Raw genomic sequence first — 15,120 nt, 5'->3', positions numbered from 1 at the left:
GGATAAGTATGAGGTTAAGGTCTTTTTTTTGACAATGCTAAGACGAAACAGGAGGTGGACAATGAATCAAGGATTGTCTTATCTTCAGGATGAGCCCCACCATCTAAGGTAGGATTCACACATCCAAGAAATGGTGTTTAGGCGTTGATATATTTCACACATAACCAAACATCGTGACTTTCACTTTTTTGGGTTGTCCACACTCTAGGCGACCTCCCTAGGCCAGACGAAACCAAATACGATGGACACGACGTTCAATGCCTCTTTCACCCTCCCCTTGTCTGCACACATGTGAATGGTGCCTAAGGCTGGGTTCACACCACCCGCCCACCCATGGAGGAGGAAATATAAATGGACGATGGCCATCGAGTGTTGTCGTTCACACCACCCGGCGGTCATCAGGTTGCTAATTTATGTCATTGACATGTGATATGGTGTACCAGTTGAAGAATGGAAGGGGCGGGGTTGGAGAAGTTGGGCATGGAATGTGGCGGCTTTCATGGGCCGGACATGAATCTTTTCATTGTCGGGGTGCATCCCTCGTCTTGGGCCAACTAGGAAGGCAGCCGTGCACGGGTAGGGGTTGAGAGCATAGGTCAACTCATAAGTTTGACTTGCAGGCAAAGGCGGTCGCCATGTTCATTACATTACACTGGGATTTACGCTTAATTAGTGTTGCACTCATTTACACTGAGCTAGCTCGCGGCCTTCAACATGAACAGATGATCGCTTATAAACGATGTTAGCACCTTTTCAACAGCAACCATGGTTCGCCCCCAGCCCTGCGTGCTCTTCGCCCAGTCCTTCCTTCACCCTCGGCTTGCTGAGCACGTGGACGAGGTAACGTTCTCTGTTTCTTCCCAAAGTTATGGGATAGCTGCCGACTAACTGTCTCGAGAGGCAACATTAATTATTGCATATACCGATGGATTGATTTCTCCCCCGACACATCTTGCTATGTTGCTGGAACTTGGTCTCTCAATGTTTAGCATATTCAGCTACTAGACTTCACACAGAATTGCACACTCATTTAAATTTATCCGTGATTAGAGACAAATTGTTGTAGCAAGAGAATCATCCGTGACAACATTCGTGAGGATTATAAAATTACCAATGCCACTTCCCTAGTGCAAAGGCGGGTACATGTTAATTACGTTCGTAGTGGAAGGGTTAGACTGAGCGAATGCCATTTCAATAGTATGCAAATGTCGAATGGCAACTCTAAGCTGTATAAGGTTTAGGGCTTTGTTTGTGTGAGTTATGCAACTGCATATTGTTTCGACAAGAGGCTCTAATACCATTTCTTGCAAAAAAAGAGAGGCTGTAATACCATAATGAATGATAGGACACCTGAGAAAAGCAGAGGCTCTCTTATCGTGACAGAGGAAAGGAACAAACTGCGGTTAAATTATGTTCATATTATTTTATTAGCTGAATACACTTTAGCTGATCTGTGGGGGTTATCTTGAGCACCCAGGGCCATTCATACAAGCAGCTAGCAATTAACTAATGGGATTATATTTCACACGGCACACTTGCCAAATGCCACGCTCTTACAAAGCTTCTCACATGTTGTTGCTTTCGACATATTCTATTTCATTGTGAAGCTCTGGTTAAGGCTATTTTATAGACATAATTACCCTAATTTTTGAATTGTTATATGGCAGCATTGTGACAAAATTTAAATATAGCCTTGCAACAATATTGTATCGGATAAAACATATCAGCTCTGATCTGTGGGGGTTATTTTGAGCTCCCATGCCCATTTACAAAAGTAGCTAGCACTTAACTAATATGGCTTAAATTTGACCATGGCTTCTGGCATGACATTGCTTGTGGCATATTATCTTTTGCCCTGAGGCTCTTGTTAATTCTTTTCACCCTAATTTATGAATTGTTATATAGCAGCAATTTTGGATCATAAAAACATATCACTTTCTCAATAGGAGAGATACATATGATTTTGCATCCTTTAATGCCATTCCTAACGTAAAAATCATTGTGACCTTTACGTGCAATAATGCTGTCTTCCTCTTGCTGAAATCAATATTATCTTTCAGGCACACAAGGACTGCATCATCGTTGACTATTTGGGGATAATGCCATGTATGGGTTTCTTAAATTTCAATGCTAGCATGTTCTGATGCTTTTATTTGTTTTTTGCATGATGTAGGTGCGCTTTACGGAACCAGTTGTTATATGTGCTTGTGAAATTTTGGAGCTGCACACGTCCTCTCTTTGCCCCACTCTCTCTCTTTCGGGGTAAGTGCTTGTGTGCAATTATGTTGTGTATGCATTTCGTAGTCAGTGGTGTTCAAATTTATATATTCGATGTCAAGCTGCTACAGCTTTGTCATATGTGAAATCGGAGGCCTTGGGGGAAGAAGCAGTGTCGTGGGTATGAGATATGTGCATTTGTGAGCCTCATAGAAAGAGGCATATGATAAACTATTTTGGATGCGAGTCGATGCTCCACCTAGGGGCTTCTATGGGGATTAGGGCCTGAATAGGCCGAATTAGTGCCTATAAAGACCGAGAGGATGTTTGGCTGTCACGTGGCAGCTGAAGTCCACGTGGTAGGATCTGCAAGTGAGGAGGCTGCGAGGCTTGCAGGTTGATAGGTAGGCAACCCTTCTAGGCCTTGGTGTGCCAAATAGACAGCCATTGGGGCTCATATGACAGGTCCTGCCCCCTTCTTACCCTCTATTCCTACACTAAGAGAGGCACACATGGATACCATTGAACCTCCAAGAGAGCGACACATGGAAGGGTGGACATTATTATGTTTGTACCTTTGTTGAGCTGGTATTTAGACAATAAGACTATGTTTGAGCTTCATCCCCACTTCAGTTCGCTGTGATCTATGCTTGATGCCTATGAACTAGAGCACACAGCTCTTGGTGAATTTTCGACATGGTGATCATTGTGAGGACATGGTCGGAAGGGAAGGTGCCACTTCATTAGTATAGGTGTCTTAGCAATTGAATTTGATTAAGGGGTTGTGAAGCACAAATATTTGTTTGCTTTCCTTCCATCTGTATCCATGCAAGAATGCATTAGGGTTATAAAAATTTTAATTTATAAGATTGGATATATTTTATGAAGGTGTACATATTAATTTGTAAGATTGGATTTATTCTAACCTTATGAAGAGGTCTCTCTCTCTCTCTCTCTCTCTCTCTCGCGCACACTCTACACACACGCGCGTGCGCACACACATACATGTACACACTTTTTTTTGGGGGATGAAAATTTTGATGCTTTAAATTAGACAGTAGCTTCCCCTGAATGGCACCTTGAATGGGGAGCTGAAAAGTACATCAGTAGAAGATCTCACTATATGACAAGTATACATCGTAATCTATGTAACAAGTTTGCAAACAAGAAAGGGAAAGGGCAAAAGGTTGGATCACCAAAGACTCTATGATTTCTATCCTCCATAGAGTCCAAGTGCCCAATAACGAACCCAAATGAAAATCAACTCAAACCCCTGTTTGCGTGGGTGAATCCCAAAAAGCTAGAAATGCTTCCAAAGGTAGCAATAGGTAATTTAGCTCTCAAACGCTGCCGAAGAAGACCCAAGAAGTCACGGATGTATGGACAATGCCAAAGGAGATGAGGCACATATTTTTGTGGAGTCAAACATCTGTGACAAACAGCCAGAGCAATATGTCTATGTGCCAAAAGCTGCCCAGACGGAAAAACTCCTAGCATCACCCGCCACAAAAAAAACTCGTTGGCAAAGAGGAACTTTGAAGCTCCAAAGCTGCCTCAATCTCTTCCTCCACCAATTTGTTGGGTGATTCATACGCCAGAGGTGATTTGCCTTATCAGAAACCTAAGGTGGGGGCAGTAAAACTTTATACAAGGAAGGTACCGTAACGTGAGATGGCCTCAAAGGACGGGTTGATGAATCTAGAGAATGAAGACTCCAATCTTCAAGCCTATTGTGAAGCTCAAGTGGAAGTACGGATAGAAAAGGCTGAATCATGTGAGCAATGGTTTGCCACAAAGGATGATAATGCATCTGTAAACCATATTGTCTAGCAGCCAGAGGGAATAACATCATGGTACCATCATCATGAATTACATCATCCACCGAGTGGATCCCCTTGAAACTAATAAAGTAGGAACGTCTAGGTTCCTGTAAAGCCAATGGAGGATCAAAGACCTTTGACCAATATACACTTTCAGCTATCAAAGAATTGCCTTGCATAGAGTCGCGGCCATGCCATTCCAAGTGGGAAAGGATATTCTTCCAATCAGATAACATCCTAGAGGCCAAAGGACAACCTTTGATTTTGCCATCAATACATCCAAGTAGAAAATCCCATTGAGTGGGCTGCCAATAACCAAAAGTAGAGGTCGTGATTCGCGAGAGCAAATAGCGCATCATGGCAGCCCAAGGTTGATCTCCTTGCATAGATTGCAACATCATTTTGCCTTATGAGCAAGGATATGCACATGAATGCTGAGAATATTTAAGCCCCCATGCATCTTTGGCGAACAGAGATGTTGCATTGAAAGCAATCTCAAACTTTTCCGGCCATGATCTCCCTTACCAAACATGATCAAAGGTAGATAAAATTGAATGTATGCCACCAAAATAGATTGGACTATCCTTAGTTGAACATGCAATGGCGAAGTTGCCAATTTCCAGTATTCAAGCTTTTTCTTTAATTTTGCAAGTACCCAGTCAGTTTGTTAACGACGAGTAATCCTCCAGCCCAAAGGATAACCAAGATGGCGAACTAACTGAGTAGGCGGAACAGTTTCCCCTGGCCATATGCCAATCTTTAGAATGCAAAGGTAACAGCTTAGGTTTCTGAAAATTCACATGTAGACCAGCAGCCAGGCCATATAATGATAGAGCATGCATAGGGGAAGAAATCTCTCTCAGTATTCCTTGGGGTAAAAAAAGAATCCTCAGCATATGCTTGAGCAACCATAGTGTGACTTCCATGAATTTCCAGTCCATGCAACATGTATGTATCGAAGCATTGGATGCACGGCTGTCGCATACAACAACGCACTAAGTGGACATCCCTAACGAATTGAACAACGGAGAGTCCAATTTTTAGAAATATCCCCAGACAATATACATGTAACTTTATCATTGTACAGCCAGTAGATAACATGCTGCATTTTCGTGCCAAAACCCAAAGCTTGCATGGTCTGCGAGATGAAATCCCATTGAACTGTGTCAAAAGCCTTGGCAATATCAACTTGCAACAATAGCACATCCCGCTCCGTAGATATTGCATATTCTATCCCAATGTAGGCATTTGCAATATTATTAGTGATATGCCTACCATGATTCTGGGGTCATCCCTATCTAGCATTCACTCTCATTTTTCGGCTCCAGCTTTTGCTACAAATGGTTAGCAGGTCTCCTTCGGAGGGATGCTTAGGGAAACTAGCCATCTATCCTCATATGCACTCATCCTGTCCATTCATACATTTACTTGGAGGTTTGAGGTCTGGCACTATACAATGTGCTGGCTGCTTGCAGTTTTGAAGAAATTGCAATGCCTTTAGCTCCAGTGCACAAATTTCTCCAAATTTATGAGCATTTGTAGCTAATCTAGAAGGGAAGGCTGTGGCAGATTTTTGTCACTAGAGTTTCTTATAACAATACAGATACTACAAAGCCCATTTCCCTTTTAATTCTTAGCTTTATTTTATTTTTGGAGGTCATCTGCTCTTCGGTATCTATTTAGTTTTGGTTTGTCCACCCTCGTATTTATTATTTATAATTATTTTTAGTTTTAAATAAATAAATAACCAGTTAATTAAAAAATAATGATAATACTCGTTTCCTTGTGTTTGCATTGGTGTTCATTTGTTCTCTTATATGTGTGTTGGTTGATCTTTGTAGGAAGCAAGATCAATACCTCATTGGTTGCTTCGCACTCTTTAGGACGACAAGCTTTCAGCAACACTCCCTTGCCGTACATGAAGTGGCACTAGAGACACTGGGGATGCCCAATACTATGACTCTGTGTGAGTGGCAAACTTGAGAAAGATGAGCGTGACATGAGACAATTTGCATTGTATGCAAGCAATGCAAGTGGAAATCGACTCCAAAAATCACACTTAGGAGTTGGTGGATTTGCTTGCCGGCAAGAAGGCAATTGGCATGAAGTGGGTGTATAAGCTCAAAGAAAAATCAGATGGTTCCATAGACAGGTACAAAGCTTGTCTCGTGTCAAAGGACTATGCACGTGCCACGCAGAAAGGAATAGATTGTGATGAAACCTTTGCCCCCGCTTCTCGTATGACCACCGTTAGGTGTGTGGTTGCATTGGCGCATTTCATGGATGGAAGATCCATCAGTTGGACATCAAAACTGCATTCTTGAATGGGGACCTTGAGGAGGAGGTCTATGTTTCTCAACCCATTGGATTTGTGGAACCTAGCAAGGATGCCAAAGTATGCAAGCTTATAAAGGCCTTGTATGGTTTGAAGCAAGATAGATAGATGCCTTTTTGACCAGCTAGGGAATGCATAATAGTCCATATGAGAGCACCCTCCATGTTGGGAAGGAAGGTGGGGATTTTCTCATCATTTTTCTCTATGTCGATGACATGCTACTCAATGGTACTAATGCTGCAAAAATTGCAGATTTTAGGGTTGAATTACAGCTGACATTTGAGATGTCAGAGAAAAGGTTGATTCACTACCATTTGGGCATCTAGTTAATACAGGATGATAAAGGTATTGGGCTGTCGAAGTCCAAGTATCTTCAGAATTGCAAGCCCATCTCTACTCCCGTGGAGATGGGGCTTAAGCTGTCCATTGATGATGCGATGAATTTTTTGATACCTTGTATACAGCCAGGCTGTGGGATGCCTTATTTATTTATGCAACACGCGTCCTAACATTCAATATGCAGTGTCCCAGCTGATCAGACTTCACATTGGCAAGCTAGGAAGCGTGTGTTCTGTAATTTGTAGGGCATCTGATCTCTGGGTTTGCTCTTTCCTAGGGGGGTGAATTTCACTTACATGCTTACAATGATTCAGAATGGGTTGAGGATTTTGATACTTGGTAGTACTTTCTTGGACACTCGTGCATTTCTTGGCTAAGCAAGGAACAGCCTATGGTGGCTACTTCATCATGTGAGGTTGAGTACAGGGTAGCCTTCACGACCATGGTAGAGTGTATTTGGCTGAGGCATTTGCTGCGTGATCTTCATGCATCATTGGAGGACCCTACTCCAATTCTCATTGGCAATCAGAGTGTTATTGTAGTGGCACGGAATCAGGTGCTTCATGCTCATACGAAACACATTGAAACTCATATCATTATGTCAAGGAGCGGCTACATGCATGGGAAAGAGTTCTCCATGAGATGCTTGGTGGGTGTCAGTGCCTCACACATCAAAGACGGCTCTCAAAACAAAACATGGGATGTCAGCTTAGTCTTCTACCCTTACCTCGTCCAAAGTTTGAGGCTTTTTGCAAAGCTTTACGTGTGATAGTGACTTCTCAGTCAGCTTGCGACCGGGCAAGGGCAAACCATCACTCGTCATCCCTCCTTACTCTGAACTATTTCCTAAGGTAGTGGCCAATGTTATGTAATAAGGAGCTAGGGGCACTTTTTCCTTTTATTAAAATTTTTATCCCTAAATCAAAATTTTTACCCCTAACCTTAGTTAGAGGTTGAGTTTGTGGGTGAATTAGTCACACCACCTCTTTTGACCCAAGTTAGGGTGCATTCATCTCTATGACTATCCTAGCTTTGTAGTTCATTTGTGTGGCTGCAATTTCATTCCAGCTTGCTTCGGCACCATTCTCTCGCCTTCTCTCACTTCCATTTCCCACACATTCTCCAACCGAGAATAGTCTTTAGGTAGACAGTCTTTATTTTAAAGACAAGCTGCACCATTGTAATTAAACATCAACCCCCGAGCAGCAGAATGTAACTAGGGAATTAAATAAGTTCATTGCATGTCACATTATGTGCGCGATCAGCTCCCTTGTTTGATTTTGCGGCTCCGGGCATGTCATTACTAAAAGCATGCAACACTATACCAATCTTCGCGATTAGATTGTAAAGGATCATGGAGCACTAGTGTGTCATGATTGAGTCTCTTCTCTTCATTTTGGAGACTTGGTAGGAATCAAGCATGTTCCTCACTGCACATAGTGTGATTATGCAAACATGTGGACCGACAAAGTCAATGTGTGGAATCCTAGCCACACATTTTTGGTTTTCCTTTTAAATGCTAAGTGTGTGAAAGAAACCTGACCTTTTCATTGGTTTGAAAGGTCTACGATGTCTATTAGATGAAGGTTTTAAATAAGAGACTTGTGCGGACGATTCTTGACATTATAATCTAGCTCATTGTAATTCATTTTAAAACAGAACTTTATTTATTTTAGATCATTGGACTTCTTGTCATATGGTTCCTGTATCATCATCGTGTTCTGCCTATGTAGTGTGTTTCAAAACATTCTCAGTTATGCCTTTAAAATGTTAAAGTATTCTTCTTCTTCTTTTTCAAAAGGTCCTCAGAATCTATGTTTGGGTCACAGGAGAGGGCGGGGTCTCTTTTCTCCTCCCATTCATGGGAGGGTGGGCAACAAATTTAATTTGTTTCTCTTTCTAAAAAGGGTTACATTGTAGCTGTGGTGAAAGTTGATTTATTTTCTTGGCCATTGTATTCTTGTTTACCCGATTCTTTGAAAAAGCAAGAAATGATATCGCTATGATGCATGGGTGCCAAATAAATCTCTGCAGGGTGAGCTTTCCACAATCATTTGCACTTGAACTGTTTGTTAGAAGTGGTGGAGAAGCTCGGTTCAAACGGCTGTGTCCAGCATTTTTGTATTCCCCTTCAGCCTCAAGCGTACTTGAAGTCCAGGTCTATCTCTTTCTTAAAAGCTTTCAAATACATTAGAGCTTAATTGTCCTATAGTGTGGCAATTTAGAACCTATGTAACTTGCCTGCATGAGCCTTGTGGATTGAAAGTCCGCTCATGCTATCTTACCTGCATGAGTTCTGTGTAGCTCGAAAATGCGCATCTTCCATATGGAGCACTTTTGAACAGACTTTGCGAGTTTAATAATATTGATTGCAATTTTACTATTGCAGGCAGCTGTGACAGATCATCTTGTCATAAGGGGTAGCTACCGTGCACTTTCACTTGTTGTGTATGGAAACTCAGCCAAAGATTTAGGGCAGTTCAATGCTGATCACGACATTGACAGCACCTTATCAGATCTCATCCTACAACCTGGGGTTGTTTTTTCGGATGAGGATCTGCCACAAGCATTACAAGAGGAGATCGGAAATCTGAACAATGTGCTTTTACCCTTGAAGAACTTGCAGCTTGTTTATCAGGATCCAGAGCAGTCAGCAGCCATGTATCAGCTACTCAGCTTGGCTGTTAAGATTGCAAACTCAATCTCTGATCATGTGACTGTTAGAAGAGTTTTTGATGTTCTTGTTTCAGCGGCTTCTACTGTATTGTCTGAACATGGCATTGAAAGTGGCTTTCCACAATGGCCAACTCTTACAAAAACCCCTGCACAAAGTCAAAGGAAGGTAAAGAATGCCCTGAAACATGCCAGAGACAATATTCAAGCAATTAAAGTGGAGTTGCAAAACAGGGTCATGCATGAAGAACTTTCAACCTTGGAGAACGAATCCACAGTAATGGAGGTGATTTGTGATTGGATTCAGAGAAGTTTCCAATCGCATCAAAGGACGATCTCTGTTATGTCCATGGTAAGTAAACGCTCTGGTGCCAGTGGTGTTTGTTTCCTTAATTTACCCCGGTTGTTGTTTCATCCCTTATATTGATTTTTTTTGTTCTCTGTTTGCATTAAACAGGAAGAATACTTGATGGGGGGGCTTGCAGCAGTACAGCTTTTGTGTACAGATGCTCACTGGTGTTTTCAGTTTGTGGTAGCTGGTGGTATGCATCTTTTAATGAACGTGTTACATTACACCTCAGCTGAGTCTTCTGCAACAGCCTTGTTAGTTTTAGGAGCACTAAAATGTGCCTGTCAACATGCTTTTGCATGTGAGGCACTTTTAGGCTGGTGGCCTGTGAATACACCACTAATTGAACTAAAGAATCATGTGAGTGTTGGTTATTGTGCAATCCTGAAGTTGCTGCTGCAAACAAGACGGCATAATGTTGCCCAGTTGGCATCACAAGTCCTTCACCACCTCCATGCGTATGAACTTGTTTCTGAGTTCCAGGTCAAGTACTTGATTTGAGGTCTTATTAATCTTTTTTGGAGGAAGAGGGGTGAGGGCAGGGGGGGATATGTGGTTGACATTTGGATACGTTGGCTTGTTTTAATTGCTTGGATTGTATGTTGTCCAGGGTCAATTACCAGGTTTGCTATTGGAAAAATAGATGATGCTGATTTACTGGATGTTTTGTGTCTACAGTGTGAGTTGGAACCGTTGCTAGAGAATTCTGCCATGACATGTGTGAGGGGCCAAGCAGTCTCAGACTATACTCTCAAGAAACTCAACATTTCATTGAAAGAGCTTGTGGTATGAAATTAATGTTGCTCTTGAACGTTGTTTCTGCACGACTGGTTTCTGATGGGCTTTTAACTTCCTTTTTTTTGGGACCTCTCCCTCTCCCTTCCCTCTCTCTGTCCCTCTTTTCTTGGCACAGAATTCGTTGAATGCCAACGATTTCCCGCAAGATTGGTCTCCTGCTCAGATGGCACATTGGTCAATACTGGATGGGGATGATAATGCTTTTTCTTTGCCCCCAAATGCGGTCTTTAGTTGGATCACTGCATCTAAATACTCCTTTGCTTTTAAGGATCTTAATGCATATATTTTATCGGTTCTGCAGGTATGTAGCTGATGTTTTTATCTTATTAGAGTTTTATAGTTTCATTTCAATTATGTCAGCTCAGTTGTGGTTATAAAAGGTCGATTCTTTGTGCAAAAAGTGGTGCAATAGTCTTGTTTATCCTTTCCATGGAAAAGTGTTAGCTTCAGAGTTTCATATTTTGAGAACCATAGATTAGTTACCAGTGCTGAAGGTGCAAAAATCTTAGTAAATTAGCTTGTGATGAGGGGCATGGATCTTGGGAGATTAAACTTTGAATTCGCTAAACATCTGGGTTTTTCCCTGTGTTGTACAGTTTGCTAGACTTGGAGGTTGGTAAGAGAAGAGTTGAGAGAGCCGTGCACAAAATTTAACTAGCGAACTTAAGTTTGTGTTGCCATGCTGTAGGAAAGGCGTTTTATTCCCTCTCTTGTGGCCTTACTCTCAGCCCCTTGGATGAGGTCAGCCCTTGGGAGATTCAAGGAATCTTTCCTTGAGTTCGTTGGAAATGTGGAAGCTCTCATCTTGGCATTAATCAGCTCGCGGTCAGGTCCTCTTTCCTACCTTTTTTGTCCTTTCTAAATAGTTGTGTATGCAGGTATAAGCTTTTTTGACTCTGTACATCCTGCATTCTAACAATCCCTCTAGCTCTCTAACAACAAAAATTCTAAATTTGTATGATTGGACTTATTCTAGTCTGACAAAGGTATATCCCTCTAGCTCTCTGGCACCGTTTGAAACATTATAAAGCATTGGCAAATGCAGGTTTACTTTTCCTTGCATCTGATCAGGAGGCAGCAGCAGCGCTTGTTGCTGGACTTGTAGGAATGGAAGAATTCCAAGGAAGTGATTTTATAAATTTAAGGCATGCACGCTCATTAATGTCAGCTGGTTTCCTGTGCAAGACCCAAGACGTGGGACGCATGCTTCACACAAGTCTTTCTGTGGTAAGATTACTATTTGAGGATGTGAATGTATTTTGTAAAACATATTAAGTTCTATCATGGGTTTTATCAGCTTTTTTGAGTCGTATGTCATATATATCTTGCAAACAAAAGTACATTGCAGGTTATGAGTGTAGTGGTCTTTTTGCTTTTTCTCCGGTAACATTTACTCTGATTCTTATATTATGAAGATGGTTGTGTATCGTTTGATAGATTTTGAGTAGTTACGGTCTGAAGCCAAACTTTTTGACAATTTGATGAAGCCTTTTTTTTTTTGTTGGGGGGGCAATTTCAGATTCAGGCCTTCTGTTACTAGTCATTGAAGGTTCTTTGAAGATGACAAGCTGGTCACAATCTTGTCATAAGAGTTTTAATGCAGCATTTGTACATGCGAGTCTGTTCTTTATTATTTTTTCTGTTTTATCCAATCATTGACCTTTATATTTCTTTTCTCATGAATAATTTGATTTGGTACTTTGCATGTTATGACCCCAAGGTCATAGCATGAGATGGCAACTAGGATGAGGTTACGTCTGAGCAGTGGAGCCTTTAAAAGGGGCCCAATTAGTCAATTCCCAATGTATGGGTGCCCCTAGCTCAGGGACACCTTTGGGTGAGTCTCTATACATGAGCTGTGGGCTCATTTGTAGAGATCTCGGATGGACTCCTTGTGATATTGGGACCTAGAGCAGGACTATGCAGCCTAACTCTTGAACTTTGGGTCCCTATGGTATGGGATACATGGATTGTGGCCATGGATGAAGCTTGGTGCTTGGTTGACCTCGGGCTCGGAGTGTGATCCTCTATATTGGGTCTATGGCTGGGAGGTGAGCTCACCAACTCCCAAAAATGGTCCTTACTAATGCTTGGTGGTTTTGCCGATTGTAGCTTCAGAGTTACATGTTGGTTTACTCTAGGCTTGATCTTAGCCCTAGGAGCATGTTCCAATTGGTTTGGAGCCACTCTGTTGCTTGAATTTAGGTGAATTTCCTCGGTATGCATGAGGATTAGTCTCTGTGAATTTTCGGAGCTCTACATGCGGAGCTTTGAAGAGTGTGTTGGAGGCAATTTAGTCAATGCATGTGTGCACGCATCCTTTTACCATTTGTCGTGGATTTTAATGGATTGAAGGAAGCATATTGGCTTCATTGAAGGAGCTATATCATTAAGTAACATGTTAGGATGAGCAAACAAGAGCATCAACAATTGTAGATTTGGTGTTGGAACTGGATCTATGCTACTAGTACCAGATTCTATGTAGGTACTAGATTTGGTAATGGTGCCGAATTTGGTAATAGTATCGGATTTGATATTGATACTAGATTCTATCTGAAGCTATGAATGCTTGATCATTGGAATGACCTTTACTGGCCCAGGTGTTTGTGGAAAAATCATTTAGTCTTTCTGGATTACCAGCTGCAATCATTAGTGATTGTGGTTCTAAGTTCACGAGTCATTTCTGGCTACAATTGGACACTAAGCTGAGTATGAGTTTTTCTGAACATCCTGATGGACAGATGGAACGGGTTAATCAGATTGCATAAAAATATGCTTAGCGGTGTCTCACGGAAGCAATCTGATTGAGAAGAATATCTTCCCATTGATGAGTTTGGGTATAATAGTGCAAAACATTTAGCCACTTAGCTTAGCCCACTTGTGTTTATCTATGGGTTCTAGCCTAAGGCTCCATGGACTATTGTCTGCAGAACATAATGTTTGAGTGGCTCCTGTTTTTCTGCAATTGCAATAGGACATGTTGCAATTTACGAAGGAGGATCTTTGCACAGCATATAATAGAGTTCAGTTTACGAAAATCAGCAGTGCTTACCTTGAGTGTTTGCATAGGGCTAGTACGACCTTTAGATTGCAAAAGATTATGGGGGTGTAAGAACTGGTTAAGTTTATCAGCCATTAAGCTCATTATTGTGGTCCATTTTGGATGATCCACATGATTAATAAGGCAACTTGTGAACTAGGGTTGTGAGGGTATATCTAGCTCCGCTTTAGTCTCCTAAAAGATATGTTAGGCACAGCTGATAGCTTATTTTCAGTTGAGGACCTTGTCTACTGGCATGATCTGTCTTGTTTATCCCTCAAGAGAAATAGTTTTGTATTATAGGGAACAGGGTAGTTCATGAGCTTCTTAGAAGGAAAAATCAAGTAGTGACGACTTTTGGGAGAGTGTCGCATTTGTGTAGTGAGGTTGTTTTGGGGTGGGAGAAATATCATGACCCCAAGATCATGGCAACTGGTATGAGATTAGGTGCAAGCAGGGGACCCTTTAAAAGGAGTGCAATGTTACTTTAACTTAATATGCAATGTATGGCAGCTCATACCTTTTTGTTTTGCAGACCAATGGTCCATGGAGCCTTTGATTGGAGTCCATACGTTAAAAGAAATGGACTCTATGCTTTGCACTATAATATATTCAAACGCAGCCATGGGAAGATACTATCCTCAAGGAGATTGTTTTCAAGAGACAAATGCACAGAGGATATCCTCAAGGATCGGATTAACTTGCTCCATTGACTCGAGATGTTTGGATGAACGCATACTCATCTTAGTGTCCAACTTTTTGAACACTTGTTGCCAGAAATGACTTGTTGACTCAGGATCACGGTCACTAATGATCTGAGCTGGTAATCCATAAAGGCTAAATAAAATTCTTCACAAACACTTGTGCTAGATGTGGGGTAGAAATTGTAGTCTTTGGGTGGACACAAACTTGGCGCCACCTATATAACTTCTTAGTGTCGGGTTATTTTGTGGTGGGAGAATGTTATGATCCCAATATGCAGTGTATGGGTGCCCCTAGCTTAGGGACACTTTGGTGTGAGTCTATACATATGAGCTGTGGCCTGTGGGCAATCAGCAGGTGTATACCACCCCACAAGACATCAGAGATGCAGCGTGCATCTGCATGCTTAACGATCAACCAGAATCCGAATTGCTGATGCCAAAGAAAATCATGCCATGAGATGATGGCACGGGAGCAGAGATGACTTGAGGAGAGTAGAATCCAATGATCAAAGCTGTAAGTTGCAAAGCTGTAGCACGGCCAAAAGGTGTGCTCAAAACAGAAAAGCATCCGTGGAAATGTTGCATTGGAACATTGCTGCAGAGTTATGTTGAGCCTTTAATCAATAGACAGAATCAGCCAATTGATACTCAGACTTCAGCTTGCAGAATGACTGATCGGAATCTGCAAGTGGCATACATGGGTAAAAGGTCCCCACAGAACATCCATTGATGAGATCATAGCTGAGAGAATAGGTCTTGGAGCATCTGGGTGATCAAAACATGCCAAGATAGAGAGCATTGACGCATGAGATGTTTGTTCAAAAGAACTACAGAGGATGAGAACC

At 41.7% G+C, this 15,120-nt stretch overlaps 1 protein-coding gene across 1 annotated transcript in view; it reads left to right on the top strand.

Annotated features, from left to right (window-relative positions):
- Positions 1 to 689: 689 nt before the first annotated feature.
- EMB2016 (mRNA methyltransferase EMB2016) overlaps positions 690 to 15,120 on the top strand; it is a 123,232-nt gene continuing 108,801 nt past the window's right edge. Inside the window, exons 1-9 of the mRNA XM_087382883.1 lie at positions 690 to 840; positions 2,174 to 2,262; positions 8,746 to 8,869; positions 9,101 to 9,736; positions 9,842 to 10,216; positions 10,412 to 10,519; positions 10,647 to 10,832; positions 11,220 to 11,361; positions 11,577 to 11,758. Of these exons, the coding sequence (XP_087239009.1) occupies positions 766 to 840; positions 2,174 to 2,262; positions 8,746 to 8,869; positions 9,101 to 9,736; positions 9,842 to 10,216; positions 10,412 to 10,519; positions 10,647 to 10,832; positions 11,220 to 11,361; positions 11,577 to 11,758 (1,917 nt within the window). The 5' untranslated portion in view covers positions 690 to 765. The remainder of the gene's footprint in view (positions 841 to 2,173; positions 2,263 to 8,745; positions 8,870 to 9,100; positions 9,737 to 9,841; positions 10,217 to 10,411; positions 10,520 to 10,646; positions 10,833 to 11,219; positions 11,362 to 11,576; positions 11,759 to 15,120) is intronic.

Source organism: Dipteris shenzhenensis, chromosome 12 (genome assembly GCF_047967505.1).
Source record: "Dipteris shenzhenensis isolate YYH24624 ecotype China chromosome 12, Dip_SZ_1.0, whole genome shotgun sequence".
Classification (NCBI taxonomy): domain Eukaryota; kingdom Viridiplantae; phylum Streptophyta; class Polypodiopsida; order Gleicheniales; family Dipteridaceae; genus Dipteris; species Dipteris shenzhenensis.
This window is presented reverse-complemented; position numbering and strand designations above follow the sequence as displayed.